The following is a 21,435-nucleotide window of genomic DNA, read 5'->3' on the forward strand; positions in this document are numbered from 1 at the left end:
GAAAATTGGTATCTAAGCAAATACAGGGAATTACAAACTTAATAGTAAAAATGTCTGGAATTTCCTCGCTTGGTTAATAGTGAACAGTTTGGTCTGCTTTGTTGCTATATTCTACCTGTAAAAGGTATGCATTTACAGTAATCATCTTTAATGCGGAAGTTCATGCTCTGCTGTTCCATAGACTCCAATGAAATACAACTGACCATGATAAGCACACATCACACACTGCAAGACATGGCCCCTAAAGAGATAAGCACACATCACACACTGCAAGACATGGCCCCTAAAGAGATAAGCACACATCACACACTGCAAGACATGGCCCCTAAAGAGATAAGCACACATCACACACTGCAAGACAACTTTTTTATCAACTTTTTACTTTCTCATGAGGTGGGCATAATCCCCATGCAAATAACATTTGTGAGTGTCCTAGCCAACACTTAAATAGTTTTCCCAACTCATGCAAGTACTAAATCAAACAGATCATAATATGTTGTAATAGTTTATTTCCACAGTAACCTGTATGTTTATAGCTGAATGGTCATAGTCATGTGGGTCTTTGCAGTTCAATGCAGTTGTCGTTTTCCCTAGTTCTAATACTTGTGACACACAGAAACAGCAGAGCAAGCTATATCAATTTTCCATAACTTTTGTTAGGATTTCAGCACAATTGACATATTGCTTGTTTATACTATTTACATTTTAGTCATTTAGCAGACACTGTTATCCAGAGCAACTTACAAGTGCCTTGCTCAAGGGCACATAGACATATTTTTCACCTAGTCAGGTCAGGGATTCGAACCAGCGACCTTTAGTTTGCTGGCCCAGATGCTCTTAACCGCTAGGCTACCTGACGCCTTATAGATTTTAAGTGTCCATGCTTATGCCTTTTGGAGGAAAAGGAGAAACATATTGTTTAGTGTGGAGAATTTCACTGTCCCTGAGTTTGCATTGCATATTTTCAACAGTTCAATAAAGAGTTACACTAGTGATTCACAAACAGGTGTATTGTCAGAGTCCTGGCTATGCATGGAGCTCAGCCCCGTGTCTGAGTCCTCATCGTTCGTGTTGCTGGTCTTGGAGAGACCTCTGGCCTGCTCCACCCACCCACTGCTCTTCTCCAAAGAAGGCAACATTTCAGTCTCAGTGACACCAGAGGGTTCTTTGTAATCATCGGGTAACTTCTCATTATTTAAATCCATAGAGTCCATTTTTGCGAGCAAATCCGTTAGTTCTTTTTCTTTTGCGTCCCACAGCTCCTGGCTTAAGTCCAAATCACCCTTAATAGTCTCTGAATCCGTGTTCAAACGAAGACCAATATATAAACTAGTATCCAGCTGTATTTTGATTCTCTCCTCCTCTAAAACCAAGTCGTTCTCTGATAAACTGTCCACAGTTGTCTCTTGAGCAGCGACGCCTGCCTTTGGAGCCATTGCAGACACGGGGATGTCTACAGACTCCCCAATACTGTCGGTATCTTTGCCCGACAGCTCATCTTGCCGTCTTTTCATCCACCTTTGGTTCAGCTCCTCCTGAATCTCACCTGTGATGATGTCCATGAGAGCTTCGCGTTCTGTCAACTCCTCCTGAAGTCGCAGGACCTCCTCGCAACAGAGCGCGTACTCCTCAAACTGTGCGATAGCCTCCGCTGAACATGGCACGTTCTCTGTTGGATCAGCCTTCGCGCTTGACTCCACCATGTATGTGTCCTGCACATAATTGATACCATGTTTCTTAATTCTGTCAAAATGCACGTTTGCCTCATACCTCTCTATATCCCTATCTAATTCTTTGATCCTTTTGATCTGTTGGCGGATGGTGTGATCTTGAGATATAACCAAGTGCACCAATGTTTCCATTTTCTCCACTGAGGATGTATCTTTAGGAACAGTCTCCTCTTTCTTTTTGTTAATTTTGTCCAACTTTCTAAAAGCTTTTCTAACAATCCTCCGCTGCTTTTCTTGCGAGAAAGCCATTGTGGTCTTGGCTGCTCCCTTGAATACGCACGGACTGTCTTTGCTCTGAACGACCCGCGCCTCGGCGCTCCTGGGTCCGTTGTTCGGTAACGATGCCTCATTCTTCACCAACACAAACCTCACATTTTCCTGCTCATCTCCCCAGGCGCTCCAGAGATGCAGGATTTTGGTTTTATTGGGTAAAATCCTCTCAAAGCCTCTCCATTTCTCCACTATGCAGTAAGACTGGGGGGTCCCAGATAGCATCACCGCTGACGCACCTTGCTTCAAGTTTTGGTCCTCCAGTAGAACTTTGACAACATCGGAGCAGGTGGTGCGCTTGGACAGCCCGGAGACCAGTTTCTCCTCCCGGCAGACCCATACTGATACCTTGCATTCATCCTGCTCCATACTGGAAAAACCTTTAACCCAATTGCTGATTAAAGTTTCTGCTCTCCTTTCGACTCCTCGGTTCCACTTTTCAGTTGTAGAGGGAAAAGTGACACACACCTTCATTTGGAGCTGTCCTTATTCTCATGTAAGCATGTCATCATCATGAAGTAATAAGTGCAGTACTTGCCTCCAGTAGGACTTTTCCTGTGGCAGACTGAGTGAGGCACACTGTGAAGTTGTTCTGCGGGGGATCACATTATCAGACTTCCTTTTGGAACACTGTGCGCAGAGGAGGAACGGGCATCCTTCCTTTCGGTTGGTATGCACTGCTGTGGGTACATTTCTATGCAAACACTAAAGTATACGCCCTCCGCTCCCAATGGGACTCTCTCCACTCTTCGTTGATCACAACACTACAACTCTACTCCAAACAGAAGTTTTTGAAAGTAACATTACCCACCCACTTTGTGCGCATTTTACGCACCAGTTTGCCTACTGTACTTTGGTCAAAACTACCATCAATCTCATGTGAAAGATTAAAAAGTGGACACATTTTAAAGTGATTGTTATATATGTCATTAAATGAATTCAAGTGAAATTGTCAAGTTAAACTATATAAATATTCTGATGTCTCAAGCTTATTCATCTACAAGGCCTTTTATTAGTTTATGTTGATGCACATAAAGACAAGAGTTAGTCAGGATCCCCCTTGTTTCACTCCATTATTTCACATCTTGAAGACTTCTGATCTGGTCTTCTGCAGAAACAACAAAGCAAGCGAAAAAAAAAATATATATATGAATGAAGCTGCTCAGAAGATAATTTATCTCTGCCCTCTATAACACCCCAACCAAACCACTTCCCGCAAATACATATGAACGAAAAACATATTTTCATAAAACAAGGATTTGTCTGTGGTTATTGCAGAGGTCTTTAGTGGATAGGGATTGTTGTCTGGGTGTGTATATGTTAATTCCCTACAGCCCTGGCCAGAATCACAGCTCGTCATTGGTCCCGGTCGGTTTATCCTCCTGTGATCCTGACAGCTGATGACAGGCCAAGTTTGTTGATGAAACACTACATAAAACCCCAGGCTGGAGGTTATAATCATGTCAGCCAGGTTATTCTCCAACATCAACATAGCCAGGAGCTAGCTGTATTGAAAGAGGATTGCCATTTCGAAGCTCAAGAAAAAGTGGAGTTACTATTTATTCTCATGTGTGTGAATAGGTCAACATTATCACAGGTTGCCAAGCCCGATTCTTTTGGATAGAGCTCCCCCTGTTGTCCATTAGGAGCATTGTATGTTCCAGCAAAATAAGTAATACTATAATAATTTCAGAGACGTTAATCGACGTTTGTGAGAAATTATGATTCATTATCATTCAGAAACAGAATTGAATATTTATTTTAATTGGATATAATATGCATACAACATTTCTAGAAAGCTATAAAATATCTAACATTTTAGCAATGAAGAAAAAATTACAAAGCAAAGACCAGACCCATTACAGTAAAAACAGTCTTTTTCCATATTCTCGTCTCTTTATACAAATCACCTTTAACCATTTTCTGCACACAATATTCTGAGGATGCCATCCAAACTTGAGAAAAATTAAAGCCAGTTTTGAAAAAAATAGACAAAAAGGTACCAGTACCTACAGACAAATAACAACCCAGATCTTAGCTGCTGATGTTTGTGTAAAAAAAATACTCATTTTAAAATAACAATATTTCCCCAAAACGTATCTTGTGGTTGACAGGACTGACATAATGGGAGCCCAACAGTGAAACCAACAGGCTTGACTCTGATTAAACTGGAGTCATCACAAAAGCATTGTAAGTATAGCCTACATAGAACACATTCAAACAGAAATTACTGTAGTGGTGGTCTGTGTTGCTCACACCATAATCTAGTCCCAATTATTAATAAATTAGAACACAGGTCAAAGGTCTTCTAAACATGACATGAACCCTGCCTGATCCATTGTCTTCAGCAACACTAACATACAAGTATACTGCATGATGTTTTATGGACTGTAATGTTAGTGTGCATATGGTATGATAACAGTTGATTTACTGTGACAGTGATATCAAATAAACCTTCGCAAAGGGATCTTTTGACTCATAACTATTGAAAACACTGAACATGCATCTATCTTTTCCCAAATAGTCTAATTGTTGTGGTAATGAATACAGTTCTACAAAGAAAGATATTGATAAAGGCATTCTGGTGATCTCGTCCGCCATTTCTTTAACTTTTTGGTTTTGCTTCTTTTAAACCTTTTCTAAGATGTAAAGTCATGACCAAAGGCACTTTATAATAGTGCAGGCGACAAATGCACATCTGACATGTCTCCAGATTTTTGGTTTTTGATAGACAAGGCAAAGTTATTACTGCTATTACACATGGAATTTGTTTATTGTAATAATCAATGTATAACTTAGCATCATTATTTTGTAAAACAAGGTGAAATGTGTACATGTAAAACGGACAGTTGTGTATCTATAATGACCAACATGAAACATCACTAATGTTATGCATTTTCCATCCAAGCAAACCAGGTGCCATTGGGGAAAAGTTACTAAGGCACTGTACATGCAACACTGGGATGTATGAGAATAACAGGGCTGTCCTCCAGCTTAAGAAGAGCTCACATTTCGTGGTAGAGTTACAGTATCTGTAAGGATGCCATTCCCTACCGCCAAGGTTAAAGATGCAATCCGCATTAGGGGAAACAGCGCCACTGTCCACCCGCGGACGTTATTGTTTTGCTGACAAAGTGGAGGTGAGGAACGTCACGCATCCTGCAAAACATTTCTTTACAGTACATGTTCTGCTGTTCTATCGCGTGTGCAATGATGTGGGGGGGGGGGGGGCATAGTTGTTTGCAGTACCTTCTTTGTTGTTGTTATATCGCAAACAGACGTGGCAGTTCCACTAATAAAGAGTCCAGCTTTAGTGTAGGCCACAGATTGACAGGCAAAATAAGGCTGAATTACATCCAGAACCAAGAACACCCAAAGATGAATGTGTGGGAGTGTTTTGACTACTGTGTTCCTCAGTCACTGAGAAGTAAAGTTTCACTCTATCCCACATAACCATACAGAGGAACTAAGTGCTTATTTTCAATATGTGTATTCTTTGCTTCATTGTCATACGGGGTAAAACCTTAGCAGCTTAGAGAAAAGATACCTTAGGAGGAATCTCTGGTCTCTGCCATGCATTGTCTTGCTTTAGTGTCATCAGTGCTTTTTCTCTTTAGTTGGGCCCAGGGGATATGATGCAAAGTGGTACCTGAATCTTATTTATACTCTCAATGTCCCTGGAATTGTAACTGTAACCTGTCTTCATCATACAGTAGTTTAGCATTTTCTATGTTATCCAAAATGTAAAACCTTTTTCTTTGGAAAAATGTTGTGTGATAGTGATGTTCATTCGGAAAGTATTCAGACCCCTTGACTTTTTCCAGATTTTGTTACATTTGAGCCTTATTCTAAAATGTATTAAATAAAACATTTTCCTCAGCAATCTACACACAATACCTGATAATGAATAGGCAAAAACAGGTTTGACATTTTTGCAAATTTATTAAAAACAGAAATACCTTATTTACAAAAGTATTCAGACCCTTTGCTATGAGCTTCGAAATTGAGCTCAGATACATCCTGTTTCCATTGATTATCCTTGAGATGATTTTTCAGTCCACCTGTGGTAAATTCAATTGATTGGACATGATTTAGAAAGGCACACACCTGTCTATATAAGATCCCACAGTTGACAGTGCATGTCAGAGCAAAAACCAAGCCATGAGGTCGAAGGTATTGTCCGTATAGCTCTGAGACAGGATTGTGTCGATGCACAGATCTGGGGAAGGGTACTAGAAAAATGTCTGCAGCATTGAAGATCCCCACGAACACAGTGGCCTCCATCATTCTTAAATGGAAGAAGTTTGGAACCACCAAGACTCTTCCTAGAGCTGGCCGCCCAGCCAAACTGAGCAATCGTGGGAGAAGGGCCTTGGTCAGGGAGGTGACCAAGACCCCGATGGTCACTCTGACAGAGCTACTCTGTAGAGATGGGAGAACCTTCCAGAAGGGCAAACATCTCTGTAGCATTCCACCAATCAGGCCTTTATGGTAGAGTGGCCAGACGGAAGCCACTCCTCAGTAAAAGGCACATGACAGCCCGCTTGGAGTTTGCCAAAAGGCACCTAAAGACTCTCAGACCATGAGAAACAAGATTATCTGGTCTGATGAAACCAAGATTGAACTCTTTGGCCTGAATGCCAAGCGTCACGTCTGGAGGAAACCTGGCGGTGAAGCATGGTGGTTGCAGCATCATGCTATGGGAATGTTTTTCAGCGGCAGGAACTGGGAGACTAGTCAGGTTCGAGGGAAAGATGAACGGAGCAAAGTATAGAGAGATCCTTGATGAAAACCAGCTCCAGAGTGCTCAGGACCTCAGACTGTGGCGAAGGTTCACCTTCCAACAGGACAATGAGCCTAAGAACACAGCCAAGAAAACACAGGAGTGGCTTTGGGACAAGTCTCTGAATGTCCTTGAGTGGCCCAGCCAGAGCACAGACTTGAACCTGATCAAACATCTCTGGAGACCTGAAAATATTTTTTGAAATTAGCAACAATTTCTAAAAACCTGTTTTTGCTTTGTCATTATGGGGTATTGTGTGTAGATTGATGACGAAAAAACAACACTTTAATCAATTTTAGAATAAGGCTGTAAAGTAACAAAATGTGGAAAAAGTCAACGGGTCTGAATACTTTCCGAAGGCACTGTATGTAGTAACTGTATAATGTTTAATATTTATCTAATTAAGAAAGGCTAAGATCTGTAATTGGTTTATAATTGTGATGACTACAGTATAAAATGCAGAAAACAGATAGCTTCCAAATGTAATCCACAGTACATCTTCCTATGTTACACAATGCCCCTTCATATGTACACCATAGATATGACAGTCTGGAAAAATGACACCACACAACTGTACCACAAATTGACAGCTGCACTCATACAAATATACATACAAAATACAAATATAATGATATTATCCATTAGAAACTTCACCCCAATGTAACCCAAGGACATTGTGGGTGGGATTTGTGTAGAGGCACAGCCACTTTCCATAAGGTTGTCTTTCTGAAGGTGTGCTTCACTGGGCGGTTGCCTCATGTCCCGCTCACAACCAACCAATCACAACAGCGATTTATCTCTGTCAATTACTAAGAATTCGTCCTTCAATGTCTTCCCTCCATTCTTCAGAAGCTGTCCTTCAGGTAGATCGGTGATAGTTTGTCCCAGCACGTTTCTACTGAATCAGTCTCTTATTCCTTGACTAGCCGGTAGATGTGATGTTGAGCTCCGTGGTCGCTGTTCGACACCTCAAACACACACGCCATGCAAAGCATCGTCTCCTGTGTTTCTCTGTTAGTCACCACCTGAAGCACAAGAGAAATGCAGTGTGAGACACACACACACAAACACTAGTATACAAGCAGACTGACTGAACAGGCTATCCTTACCAATAGGATAGTGAAGTTCTCTAGGACACTGTTCATCATGTACTTCTCAGGCAGGTGTTTGAGTTTGTGGATAAAGTTGATCATGTATTCACACATGGGGGAGCGGCTTATCCTGTAGACAAAGCGTCCATTCTCAAAGCAAGCATATTCCGTCTGAAGGAGGGAGAGAGACAGAGAGAGATCACGAGTACAGCTCTTCACAAGAAAACTAATAAGTGAAGGGAACAATGTCCACCACGATCAAATAGGAGGTAAAACACAGCAATTGTGAGAAACACAAATATAAAAGTAGGTAACGATTATGAGTCATGTGTAGTTTTTAATAGTTGCTTCTCCACCAAGCACACAGTGGTGTGTGTGCGTGTAGGACTAAGAGCTGGATTCACTTCGTATCACAGAAGATACGCGTTCAAATTTAAAGGTAATTTCCAATTGAGCCGACATATGCAGCGTTTACCCGCAAACGTGGAACATACCCTTTAAATTTCAATCAAGCTATAACGTGGATCTTCAGCGTGATTGAAATGTAAAGGCATTGTTCCCACTTTAGTGGAAACTTTATTCAGGGTAAACGCTGCATATGTCATCTCAATCAGAAGTTACCTTTACATTTCTATCACGTAAACTGTATTGCTTCAGCTTTACAGAATAAATAGAGCCCTAGGACTCACCTCGACCTTCTCGACCACCTGCTTGCCGAAGGAGCACACCTTGGTAGAGCACGTGATGGTCATGTTCTCAGAGCTCTCATACTGGCTGCTCACACCGTAGAAGGCCCCAGAGTCATCCTGGATGTTACAGTTCAGGTCAGCCTGCATCAGGACAACACAACATGTATTTTTATTAGAAAAATGATATGATTTAACCTTTATTTAACTAGGCAAGTCATGTAGAGGATAAACTACATAATCAAACAAATGTTGACCAACACCAGCAATGCAATGAGTTAAATGTTTACAACAAAACACATAAAAATGTTTAAATGAAAATAGATTTTCTTTAAGTCTCAAGAGGACTAATGTAACTTGGCTGTACAGCTGGGTTATCCAACTGGCGGCCCGCTGGTGATTTTATTTGGCCCCCCCAAGTTTTCTGTGCAAAAAACAAAAAAACTACATTTAAAATCATAAGACTGTAAAAACAAATCTGTTCCAAAGTATTCCCACGCATAGATAGAGATACTCAGTGGCCAGTTTATTAGGTACACGACCCCATTCAAGAAAATGTGATCGTGGCTTGGATATAAAGCAGGCTGAGGCATTCTGTTACTGTTTGATTGAATGTTAAAATGGGCAAAACAAGTGACCTAAGGGACTTTGTACGTGGTATGCGCATCGATGCCAGGCACGCCGGTTCCAGTATCTCAGAAACGTCCGGCCTCCTGGGCTTTTCACGCATAACAGTGCCTAGAGTTTACCGAGAATGGTGCAACAAATAAAAACATCCAGTCAGCGGCAGTCCTGAGGTCAAAAACTCGATGAGAGGTCAAAGGAGAATGGCAAGAATTGTGCAAGCTAACAGGCAAATAGGCAAATAACAGTGGTGTGCAGTACGGCATCACAGTGCGCACAACTCGTCGGTCGTTGTCAAATCAAATCAAATTTATTTATATAGCCCTTCTTTTATCAGCTGATATCTCAAAGTGCTGTACAGAAACCCAGCCTAAAACCCCAAACAGCAAGCAATGCAGGTGTAGAAGCACGGTGGCTAGGAAAAACTCCCTAGAAAGGCCAAAACCTAGGAAGAAACCTAGAGAGGAACCAGGCTATGAGGGGTGGCCAGTCCTCTTCTGGCTGTGCCGGGTGGAGATTATAACAGAACATGGCCAAGATGTTCAAATGTTCATAAATTACCAGCATGGTCAAATAGTAATAATCACAGTAGTTGTCGAGGGTGCAGCAAGTCAGCACCTCAGGAGTAAATGTCAGTTGGCTTTTCATAGCCGATCATTAAGAGTATCTCTACCGCTCCTGCGGTCTCTAGAGAGTTGAAAACAGCAGGTCTGGGACGGGTAGCATGTCCGGTGAACAGGTCAGGGTTCCATAGTCGCAGGCAGAACAGTTGAAACTGGAGCAGCAGCACAGCCAGGTGGACTGGGGACAGCAAGGAGTCATCATGCCAGGTAGTCCTGAGGAATGGTCCTAGGGCTCAGGTCCTCCGAGAGAGAGAAAGAAAGAATTAGAGAGAGCATACTTAAATTCACACAGGACACCGGATAAGACAGGAGAAGTACTCCAGATATAAAAACTGACCCTAGCCCCCCGACACATAAACTAATGCAGCATAAATACTGGAGGCTGAGACAGGAGGGGTCAGGAGACACTGTGGCCCCATCCGATGATACCCCCGGACAGGGCCAAACAGGAAGGATATAACCCCACCCACTTTGCCAAAGCACAGCCCCCACACCACTAGAGGGATATCTTCAACCACCAACTTACCATCCTGAGACAAGGCCGAGTATAGCCCACAAAGATCTCCGCCACGGCACAACCCAAGGGGGGGCGCCAACCCAGACAGGAAGATCACGTCAGTGACTCAACCCACTCAAGTGACGCACCCCTCCTAGGGACGGCATGAAAGAGCACCAGTAAGCCAGTGACTCAGCCCCTGTAATGGGGTTAGAGGCAGAGAATCCCAGTGGAGAGAGGGGAACCGGCCAGGCAGAGACAGCAAGGGCGGTTCGTTGCTCCAGAGCCTTTCCGTTCACCTTCACACTAATGGGCCAGACTACACTCAATCATATGACCCACTGAAGAGATGAGTCTTCAGTAAAGACTTAAAAGTTGAGACCGGCCTCCTGGGTCACGCAGTGGTCTAGGGCACTGCATCGTAGCGCTAGCTGTGCCACCAGAGACTCTGGGTTCGCGCCCAGGCTCTGTCGCAGCCGGCCGCGACCGGGAGGTCCGTGGGGTGACGCACAATTGGCCTAGCGTCGTCCGGGTTAGGGAGGATTTGGCCGGTAGGGATATCCTTGTCTCATCGCGCACCAGCGACTCCTGTGGCGGGCCGGGCGCAGTGCGCGCTAACCAAGGTAGCCAGGTGCACGGTGTTTCCTCCGACACATTGGTGCGGCTGGCTTCCAGGTTGGAGGCGCGCTGTGTTAAGAAGCAGTGCGGCTTGGTTGGGTTGTGTTTCGGAGGACGCATGGCTTTCGACCTTCGTCTCTCCCGAGCCCGTACGGGAGTTGTAGCGATGAGACAAGAGAGTAATTACTAACAATTGGATACCACGAAATTGGGGGAAAAAAGTTGAGACCGAGTCTGCGTCTCTCACATGGGTAGGCAGACCATTCCATAGAAATGGAGATCTATAGGAGAAAGCCCTGCCTCCAGCTGTTTGCTTAGAAATTCTAGGGATAATTAGGAGGCCTGCGTCTTGTGACCGTATCGTACCTGTAGGTATGTACGGCAGGACCAAATCGGAGAGATAGGTAGGAGCAAGCCCATGTAATGCTTTGTAGGTTAGCAGTAAAACCTTGAAATCAGCCCTTGCCTTAACAGGAAGCCAGTGTAGGGAGGCTAGCACTGGAGTAATATGATCAAATTTTGGGGTTCTATTCAGGATTCTAGCATCCGTATTTAGCACTAACTGAAGTTATTTAGTGCTTTATCCGGGTAGCCGGAAAGTAGAGCATTGCAGTAGTTTAACCTAGAAGTAACAAAAGCATGGATACATTTTTCTGCATCATTTTTGGACAGAAAGTTTCTGATTTTTGCAATGTTACGTAGATGGAAAAAAGCTGTCCTTGAAGCAGTCTTGATATGTTCGTCAAAAGAGAGATCAGGGTCCAGAGTAATGGCGAGGTCCTTCACAGTTTTATTTGAGACGACTTTACAACCATCAAGATTAATTGTCAGATTCAACAGAAGATCTCTTTGTTTCTTGGGACCTAGAACAAGCATCTCTGTTTTGTCCGAGTTTAAAAGTAGAACGTTTTCAGCCATCCACTTCCTTATGTCTGAAACACAGGCTTCTAGCGAGGGCAATTTTTGGGCTTCACCATGTTTCATTGAAATGTACAGCTGTGTGTCATCCGCATAGCAGTGAAAGTTAACATTATGTTTTCGAATGACATCCCCAAGAGGTAAAATATATAGTGAAAACAATAGTGGTCCTAAAATGGAACCTTGAGGAACACCGAAATGTACAGTTGATTTGTCAGAGGACAAACCATTCACAAAGACAAACTGAAATCTTTCCGACAGATAAGATCTAAACCAGGCCAGAACTTGTCCGTGTAGACCAATTTGGGTTTCCAATCTCTCCAAAAGAATGTGGTGATCGATGGTATCAAATGTCACAGATTGAAGCAGACGACCACACCAGGTTCCACTCCTATCAGCTAAAAACAAGAAGAAGTGGCTCCAGTGGGCACGCGATCACCAACACTGGACAATTGAGGACAAACATCGCCTGGTCCGACAAATCCTGGTTCCTGTTGCGTCATGCTGATGGCAGAGTCAGGATTTGACATAAGCAATATGAGTCCATGGCCCCATCCTGCCTGGTGTCAATGGTACAGGCAGGTGGTGGTGCTGTAATGTTGTGGGGTATGTTTTCCTGGCACACTTTAGGTCCCTTGATACCAGTGGCGGTCCGTAACGTTTAAGATGAGGGAGGACAATAATTTATTATGAGCATTGACTTATTTCTATTAAAGCATATTGGATGTCAGTCATTCATATTCCATTCAATCAGCTTAATGTAACATCAATAGGTTTTAGATAATACATGATACTCACCTTTTCCCTATACCCATCATGAGGTTGCCACAACCTAGTTTATGAATGAAAGTTTACAATGTGAGAGAAATATTAGACTAATCAAGGTGACAGACAGTGACACATTCAATACCAGCTTGCACACTCTTGCCTGCATCAGTTGCAAAGGAGAGTTTCTATTGGACAAATTCAGGTATGTTTATCCCACCGATTGTGTTGAAAAACGTTCCTTAAACAGAAGCAAACGAAACGGGAATGAATACACCCTCGATCACACGCAAACACAGTTCACTTTCAGAGCAGCCACATACAAACAGCATGATCCTTTTGCTCGTTATATAATTCCTTCTCGCATCTACATGCTCTCTTCCTCTCACCTTTTCCCTTCACTTCTGGACTTCAGTGCACAACACATCAGATGTCTGTGACCATAACCTAGCTGTAGTTTATGCTTTCATTCTCTGATCCTTTGATTGGATGGACAACATGTCAGTTCATGCTGCAAGAGCTCTGATAGATTGGAGGACATCCTCTGGAAGTTGTAATAATTACTGTGTAAGTCTATGGAAGGGGCTGAGAACCATACGCCTCCTAGGTTTTGTATTGAAGTCCATGTACCCAAAGGAGGATAGAAACTAGCTGTCCTCTGGCTACACCAGAGTGCTACCCAGAGTGCTGTTGAGGCTACTGTAGATCTTCATTGCAAAACAGTGTTTTAATCAATTATTTGGTGACATGTGAATCTATTTTGTATAGTTTTACCTAAAAAGGATAACTTTTTTAATGTTTCACTATTTTTTTTTTTTTTTAATTCACTGAGGATGGTCCTCCCTGTCCTCCTCTAAGGAGCCTCCACTGCTTGATATCAATTGAGAAACATTTCCATGTCCCAAAAAATTCTGTGTGTTCTGGAGGCAAAGGGGGTCCGACCCAGTACTAAATTGTTTCAAACCTTGCTTACATGTATACAATCACATAGACTAAATGGACAGTTTATTAGGTACAGTCATCATGTTTTAGTCAAAGATTATATCCGTTTGGGCTTCTTGCGGTCAATTTGCAGTCTACATGAGTGGACCATCCACTCAGGAAAAAGAAATCGGCCTGTGGCTGAATTTAGTTGATGATCCATGATGTAAAGATACTAAGGCAGCGAGGCCCTCTAGTGACTCATGGCAATACTTGCAACCATATTATTTGGCATGTGTGTATCCTGAGAATGAGTGGAGTAGCCATCTACCAGTAAGCACTGCTGTCCAATAATCTTTTGAGACCAAAAGAGGCTTTAGGAATATCGAATGGCACAGGATGTACTGTATCTTTAGAAATAGCCTGATGAGAGTCTATGTAATAAGAGTCCTCTGAAGAGGAAGGCCTGTTTCAAGAAAATAGAAAACCATAATTTGTACAAAGGAATACATAGCTCCTTCATTAAGTCAGCGTGTTATTAAGGCCTGTAATGATGAGAGGAGGGCTATTGTTTAGAGTGGGTGTCCATGTTTGAAATTCAGATACAGTGGCTCTTCACTAATGTCTGAAGAGAGACTCATCCTCTTGTTTGCGTTTTACATTTGAATTTTATTAATGTGCACGTCAATTAATATGGTCCCGTTTGAAAACATATCAGTTGACTGTAGATTATGAAAATATGTTCGAGTTGAACAAAATAAAGGGATTTTATTGAGTATCTTAAATAGAGAACCAGCATGCATGTAACAAACAGAAGGAAACAGAGCTAAGGATTAAATTCTTTGTAGTTCTAAAATGTTGATGTTGCTTCTGAAACCAAATATTTTGGCCAATAGACTCTATAGGATGTAATAGTAAGTAAAGCTGTGGAGAACCAGTTGATATTTGCGCTTAGAGAGAGAGACTTCATTGGTAGGGAGCTGCTGCAATCTCCTTAGTTTGCCCCAATCTCTTCACACCTGTCAGGAGGTAGGCAGGTGTTCAAACAAAGCCTCAATGCTACCACATCAGCCCCTAGGGATGCATTGTTGGGAAGGGCCCGTAAGTAAGCATTTCACTGTTAGTCTACACCTGTTGTTTACGAAGCATGTGACAAATAAAATTTGATTTGATATGACGCGCATACATATGCACACACACACACACACACACACACACACACACACACACACACACACACACACACACACACACATTCAAGCACAAACCCATATGCTTGGTTTCACTCATGATGCATATACAGTACCTTCAGAAATTATTCATACCCCTTGACTTATTTCACATTTGTCACACCCTGACCTTAGAGAGCCTTTTTATTTCTCTATTTTGTTAGGTCAGGGTGTGATTTGGGTGGGCATTCTATGTTTTCTGTTTCTTTGTTTTGTGTGGTTCCCAATCAGTGTGGTTCCCAATCAGAGGCAGCTGGCTATCGTTGTCTCTGATTGGGGATCATACTTAGGCAGCCCTTTTTCCCACCATTAGGTTGTGGGATCTTGTTTTCTGTTTCGTGTCTGTACCTGACAGAACTGTGCGCTTTCGTTTTCACTTTGGTTATTTTGTTTGAATGTTTTTTGAAAATAAAAATCATGAACACTTTCCACGCTGCGCTTTGGTCCACTCCTTTCGACGAGAACTGTAACAACATTTTGTTGTGCTACAGCTTGAATACAAAATTAATTAAATAAAAAATGTCACCCATTCAAACAGAATACCCCATAATGACAAAGTGAAAACATGTTTTTAGAAATGTCTCCTAATTTATTTAAACTGAAAACCAGAAATATCTCATTTACATAAGTATTCGCACCCCTGAGTCAATACTTTGTAGAAGCACCTTTGGCAGTGATTACAGCTGTCTTTCTGGGTAAGTCTCTAAGAGCTTCCACACCTGGAGTTTGCAACATTTGCCCATTATTATTTAAAAAGCTCTGTCAAATTGGTTGTTGATAATTGCTAGACAATCATTTTCAGGTATTTTCAAGCAGATTTAAGACAAAACTTTAACTTGGCCACTCAGGAACATTCACTGTCTTCTTGGTAATTAATTCCAGTATAGATTTGGCCTTGTGTTTTAGATTATTGTCTTGCTGAAAGGTGAATTCATCTCCCAATGTCTGGTGGAAAGCAGACAAACAGGTTTTCCTCTCAAATTTTGCCTGTGCTTAGCTCCATTGTTTTTTTGTTTTTTTCCTGAATAACAACCCAGTCCTTAACAACTACAAGTATACCCATAACATGATGTAGCCACCACTGTGCTTGAAAATATGGAGAGTGGTACTCACTAATGTGTTGTATTGGATTTGGCCCAAACATAATTTGTATTCAGGACAAAAAGTTAATTGCTTTGCCAAATGTTTTGCAGTATTACTTTAGTGCCTTGTTGCAAACAGGATGCATGTTTTGGAATAAGCTTCCATCTTTTCACTCTGTCATTTAGGTTAGTATTGTGGCGTAACTACAATGATGTTGATCCATTCTCAGTTTTCTCCTATCACAGCCATTAAACTCTGTAACTGTTTTAAAGTCACCATTGGCCTCGTGGTGAAATCCCTGAGCGGTTTCCTTCGTCTCCGGCACCTGAGTTAGGAAGGACATCTGTATCTTTGTAGTGACTGGGTGCATTGATACACCATCCAAAGTGTAATTAATAACTTCACCGGGATATTCAGTGTCTGCTTTTTTTATACCCATATATCAATATGTGACCTTTGCGAGGCATTGGAAAACATTACATGAGCATTACACCTAGGCCTGTACTCTGGAGCAGGATCGATTTGGAGGTGGAGGGTCCGTCATGGTCTGGGGCGGTGTGTCACAGCATCATTGGACTGAGTTTGTTGTCATTGCAGGCAATATCAACACTGTGCGTTACAGGGAAGACATCCTCCTCCCTCATGTGGTACCCTTCCTGCAGGCTCATCCTGACATGACCCTCTAGCATGACAATGCCACCAGCCATACTGCTTGCTCTGTGCGTGATTTCCTGCAAGACAGGAATGTCAGTGTTCTGCCATGACCAGCGAAGAGCCTGGATCTCAATCCCATTGAGCACGTCTGGGACCTGTTGGATCGGAGGGTGAGGGCTAGGGCCATTCCCCACAGAAATGTCCGGGAACTTGCAGGTGCCTTGGTGGAAGAGTGGGGTAACATCTCACAGCAAGAACTGACACATCTGGTGCAGTCCATAAGGAGGAGATGCACTGCAGTACTTTTTCTTTTTTAAATTGAACCTTTATTTAACTTGGCAAGGCAGTTAAGAACAAATTCTTATTTACAATGACGGACTAGGAACAGTGGGTTAACTGCCTTGTTCAGGGGCAGAACGACATATTTTTACCTTGTCAGATAGGGGATTCGATCTAGCAACCTTTCAGTTATTGGCCCAACACTCTAACCACTAGGCTACCTACCACTAGGCTACCTGCAGCTGGTGGCCACAACAGATACTGACTGTTACTTTTGATTTTGACCCCCCTTTGTTCAGGGACACATTATTCCATTTCTGTTAGTCACATGTCTGTGGAACTTGTTCAGTTCATGTCTCAGTTGTTGAATCTTGTTATGTTCATATAAATACACTGCTCAAAAAAATAAAGGGAACACTAAAATAACACATCCTAGATCTGAATGAATGAAATATTCTTATTAAATACTTTTTTCTTTACATAGTTGAATGTGCTGACAACAAAATCACACAAAAATTATCAATGGAAATCAAATTTATCAACCCATGGAGGTCTGGATTTGGAGTCACACTCAAAATTAAAGTGGAAAACCACACTACAGGCTGATCCAACTTTGATGTAATGTCCTTAAAACAAGTCAAAATGAGGCTCAGTAGTGTGTGTGGCCTCCACGTGCCTGTATGACCTCCCTACAACGCCTGGGCATGCTCCTGATGAGGTGGCGGATGGTCTCCTGAGGGATCTCCTCCCAGATCTGGACTAAAGCATCCGCCAACTCCTGGACAGTCTGTGGTGCAACGTGGCGTTGGTGGATGGAGCGAGACATGATGTCCCAGATGTGCTCAATTGGATTCAGGTCTGGGGAACGGGCGGGCCAGTCCATAGCATCAATGCCTTCCTCTTGCAGGAACTGCTGACACACTCCAGCCACATGAGGTCTAGCATTGTCTTGCATTAGGAGGAACCCAGGGCCAACCGCACCAGCATATGGTCTCACAAGGGGTCTGAGGATCTCATCTCGGTACCTAATGGCAGTCAGGCTACCTCTGGCGAGCACATGGAGGGCTGTGCGGCCCCACAAAGAAATGCCACCCCACACCATGACTGACCCACCACCAAATCGGTCATGCTGGAGGATGTTGCAGGCAGGAGAACGTTCTCCACGGCGTCTCCAGACTCTGTCACGTCTGTCACGTGCTCAGTGTAAACCTGCTTTCATCTGTGAAGAGCACAGGGCGCCAGTGGCGAATTTGCCAATCTTGGTGTTATCTGGCAAATGCCAAACATTCTGCACGGTGTTGGGCTGTAAGCACAACCCCCACCTGTGGACGTCGGGCCCTCATACCACCCTCATGGAGTCTGTTTCTGACCGTTTGAGCAGACACATGCACATTTGTGGCCTGCTGGAGGTCATTTTGCAGGGCGCTGGCAGTGCTACTCCTGCTCCTCCTTGCACAAAGGCGGAGGTAGCGGTCCTGCTGCTGGGTTGTTGCCCTCCTACGGCCTCCTCCACGTCTCCTGATGTACTGGCCTGTCTCCTGGTAGCGCCTCCATGCTCTGGACACTACGCTGACAGACACAGCAAACCTTCTTGCCACAGCTCGCATTGATGTGCCATCCTGGATGAGCTGCACTACCTGAGCCACTTGTGTGGGTTGTAGACTCCGTCTCATGCTACCACTAGAGTGAAAGCACCGCCAGCATTCAAAAGTGACCAAAACATCAGCCAGGAAGCATAGGAACTGAGAAGTGGTCTGTGATCACCACCTGCAGAACCACTCCTTTATTGGGGGTGTCTTGCTAATAGCCTATAATTTACACCTGTTGTCTATTCCATTTGCACAACAGCATGTGAAATTTATTGTCAATCAGTGTTGCTTCCTAAGTGGACAGTTTGATTTCACAGAAGTGTGATTGACTTGGAGTTACATTGTGTTGTTTAAGTGTTCCCTTTATTTTTTTGAGCAGTGTATTTACACATGTTAAGTTTGCTGAAAATAAACGCAGTTGACAGTGAGAGGACGTTTCTTTTTTTGCTGAGTTTATGTATCATTAATGTTGTTTGTTTAGATGTCAATCATGTGTGTATTGTGAAGCCAAATTGTGTGGACAATAACGGCCTGGATTTTATTCAAGACACGTTATAGAGCAGCACACTGGACAATGCAACTTTTACAACCATTCACAGTTAATGACCTTGTGCCTTGAGACTCACCCAGAACTTGACCAGGAAGAAGGAGTTGTGAGGGCCCTTTCCAAAGAGGTCCTTCAGTCCTCCCTTCTTCTCTGGGAACTTGTCGTAGATCTGACGGATGTCCACAGCCTCCAGTAGGGCATCGCTGTACAAGTAGTTGGTCTGTCCAATGCTCACAAACAGGTGTTTGTTGTACTGATGAGAGAAAGAAAACAGCCGGTTTATATAGATTACTTCTATTAGCATTATTTTAGTACTTCTTCATTATCCTAAGAGTTGGTTCCCCAGACACAGATTAAGCCTGGTCCTGGACGAATTTTTTTTTCAATAGATGATCTCCATTGAGAATGATTTTTAGTCCAGGACTAGAGTTAATCTACATCTGGGAAGCCGGCTCTAAAAAATCTTAACCTCTTGACAAGGTCACTAGTATTGTGTTGTCATAAAAAATTATTAATATATCTTTGAAGCCCTTTTACAAAAAGTCCTAACATCATTACTAAACTTTAGACATTCGAGTTACCACACCCAGTCTCAGGGATGGCAAACCCTGGAAATTCCTTTGGTTCGCATAGCCTATTACCGACTTTTGGTCGACCAAAAGTTGTCTGTTCTTTTGACCAATCGATTGCTCCATTTTTAAACGTGTTTTTTTTCTCCCATATATAGACACACCCTATGTGTTTTAATGAAATCAACTATGTGCATTGATGCTTCAAGCTTACGGTTTGATGCCTTAAGCGGGTGCCAGAGATCTAGATAACCAGAAGAAAAACCTGACCCAATTATTCTCCTTCTGCTCCTGCTGGCTTTCGCAGATTCTGCCATTACTCTCCTGAAGTTGCCGGTAATAGGCTATACGAGGAGTCAGCAACCTTTCTCATGTGGAATGCCAATTTATCTTACCATTTCTACCAATCTGCGTGCCAGTTTCGTGAAACAGTTTCTCAAAATCATTGTCATGTGGTTAATCAAAATTCTATCCAAATCTTCTTGCGCTTCACGGAGCAGTGCATAGCTGTTGTCAAGGAAGTGAGTTTGTGTTTATACAAGATGTACCGCCCCCACCTACCTTCAACCAATTATGTTAATGCGGCGCTATACAGACTCCTCCGCATTGTTTGGGAGGTGCATGACTATGTGGTACAGGGCTCAAAATTTGGCCTCTGCATGCCTCTGGAGGCTCCGCAATTGCATCACACCCTCTATATGGAGCATCCGTCCAGCTTTTACTCTAGGCCTCCACAATGGATTAGTTCACTGAGATGGGCGCAAATATATATACAGTGGGGAGAACAAGTATTTGATACACTGCCGATTTTGCAGGTTTTCCTACTTACAAAGCATGTAGAGGTCTGTAATTTTTTATCATAGGTACACTTCAACTGTGAGAGACGGAATCTAAAACAAAAATCCAGAAAATCACATATACAATATGATATGAAGTAATTAATTAGCATTTTATTGCATGACATAAGTATTTGATACATCAGAAAAGCAGAACTTAATATTTGGTACAGAAACCTTTGTTTGCAATTACAGAGATCATACGTTTCCTGTAGTTCTTGACCAGGTTTGCACACACTGCAGCAGGGATTTTGGAGACCTTCTCCAGATCCTTCAGGTTTCGGGGCTGTCGCTGGGCAATACGGACTTTCAGCTCCCTCCAAAGATTTTCTATTGGGTTCAGGTCTGGAGACTGGCTAGGCCACTCTGTTACGCACGCCTCTATAAAGAGGGAACGCAACTCCCTGCTGCAACTCAACTCTCCGTGAAGCGAAAGAGGTATGGACCGTAGGTGCGAGAAAGGACGACAAAGGCAGAATTTACCGTTACTAGGATTTATTTCCTACACGGTAATATGGGGAAAAGGGGCTGGACGGAACCAAAGGAAAGAAAGTAAATATCAAAGCTCCCCCTCTCCTATCTAACCTGCCTACCCACTTAACTTACCTATCTTAGCACCACCTGGTGCCCTAACCAAAATACAGGGGGTGGTCCGCCCAGGTCTTACCTAGTGTGCCTAGACATTGAATATACTACGGGTATATGTATGCCAGCGGGCCTCTTGCCTAAGCACTCCCAAAGTGCCTTCCCCTTCCCCCCTGGGAACAAATGAAACAGAATAATTATTAACAATTTCACAAACACTTTACAACAAAACTGAGTAAACTAACTCAGGCCACTAAAGAAGCTTTGACAAAGCAACAAACACAGAACTCTTTCTAATGATTTCTCCAAAACATTCAATCTCCCTCTAACCTCCAATCATTTCTCATGATCTTCAATCTCCCTCTAACCTTTTCTCCAAAATATTCAATCTCCTCTCTCTCTAATCTCTTTCTCATGATCTTCTGAACAGAACACTGGCTTTATATCTTCAGGTGGCAATGGTGATTAGAGTCAGCTGCTTCTTGACGAGGGGGCGGGGTCAGCTCTCCAATCATCAATTAGCCTGGGGTCGACCAATC

At 42.9% G+C, this 21,435-nt stretch overlaps 2 protein-coding genes across 2 annotated transcripts in view; both read right to left on the reverse strand.

Moving 5' to 3' along the window:
• Positions 1-398: 398 nt before the first annotated feature.
• Positions 399-2,740, reverse strand: LOC120066701 (ras association domain-containing protein 10-like). Its single transcript, XM_039018152.1, has one exon. It carries the CDS (start codon positions 2,472-2,474, stop codon positions 984-986), a length of 1,491 nt encoding a protein of 496 aa, XP_038874080.1. The 5' UTR covers positions 2,475-2,740; the 3' UTR covers positions 399-983.
• Positions 2,741-7,098: 4,358 nt separating this feature from the next.
• Positions 7,099-21,435, reverse strand: part of tead1a (TEA domain family member 1a) — an 85,157-nt gene continuing 70,820 nt past the window's right edge. The window contains exons 8-11 of the mRNA XM_039018153.1: positions 18,986-19,159; positions 8,564-8,704; positions 7,893-8,045; positions 7,099-7,808 (exon numbers count right to left, since the gene is read on the reverse strand). Of these exons, the coding sequence (XP_038874081.1) occupies positions 7,695-7,808; positions 7,893-8,045; positions 8,564-8,704; positions 18,986-19,159 (582 nt within the window). The 3' untranslated portion in view covers positions 7,099-7,694. The remainder of the gene's footprint in view (positions 7,809-7,892; positions 8,046-8,563; positions 8,705-18,985; positions 19,160-21,435) is intronic.

This window comes from Salvelinus namaycush, chromosome 21, assembly GCF_016432855.1.
Source record: "Salvelinus namaycush isolate Seneca chromosome 21, SaNama_1.0, whole genome shotgun sequence".
Lineage (NCBI taxonomy): Eukaryota > Metazoa > Chordata > Actinopteri > Salmoniformes > Salmonidae > Salvelinus > Salvelinus namaycush.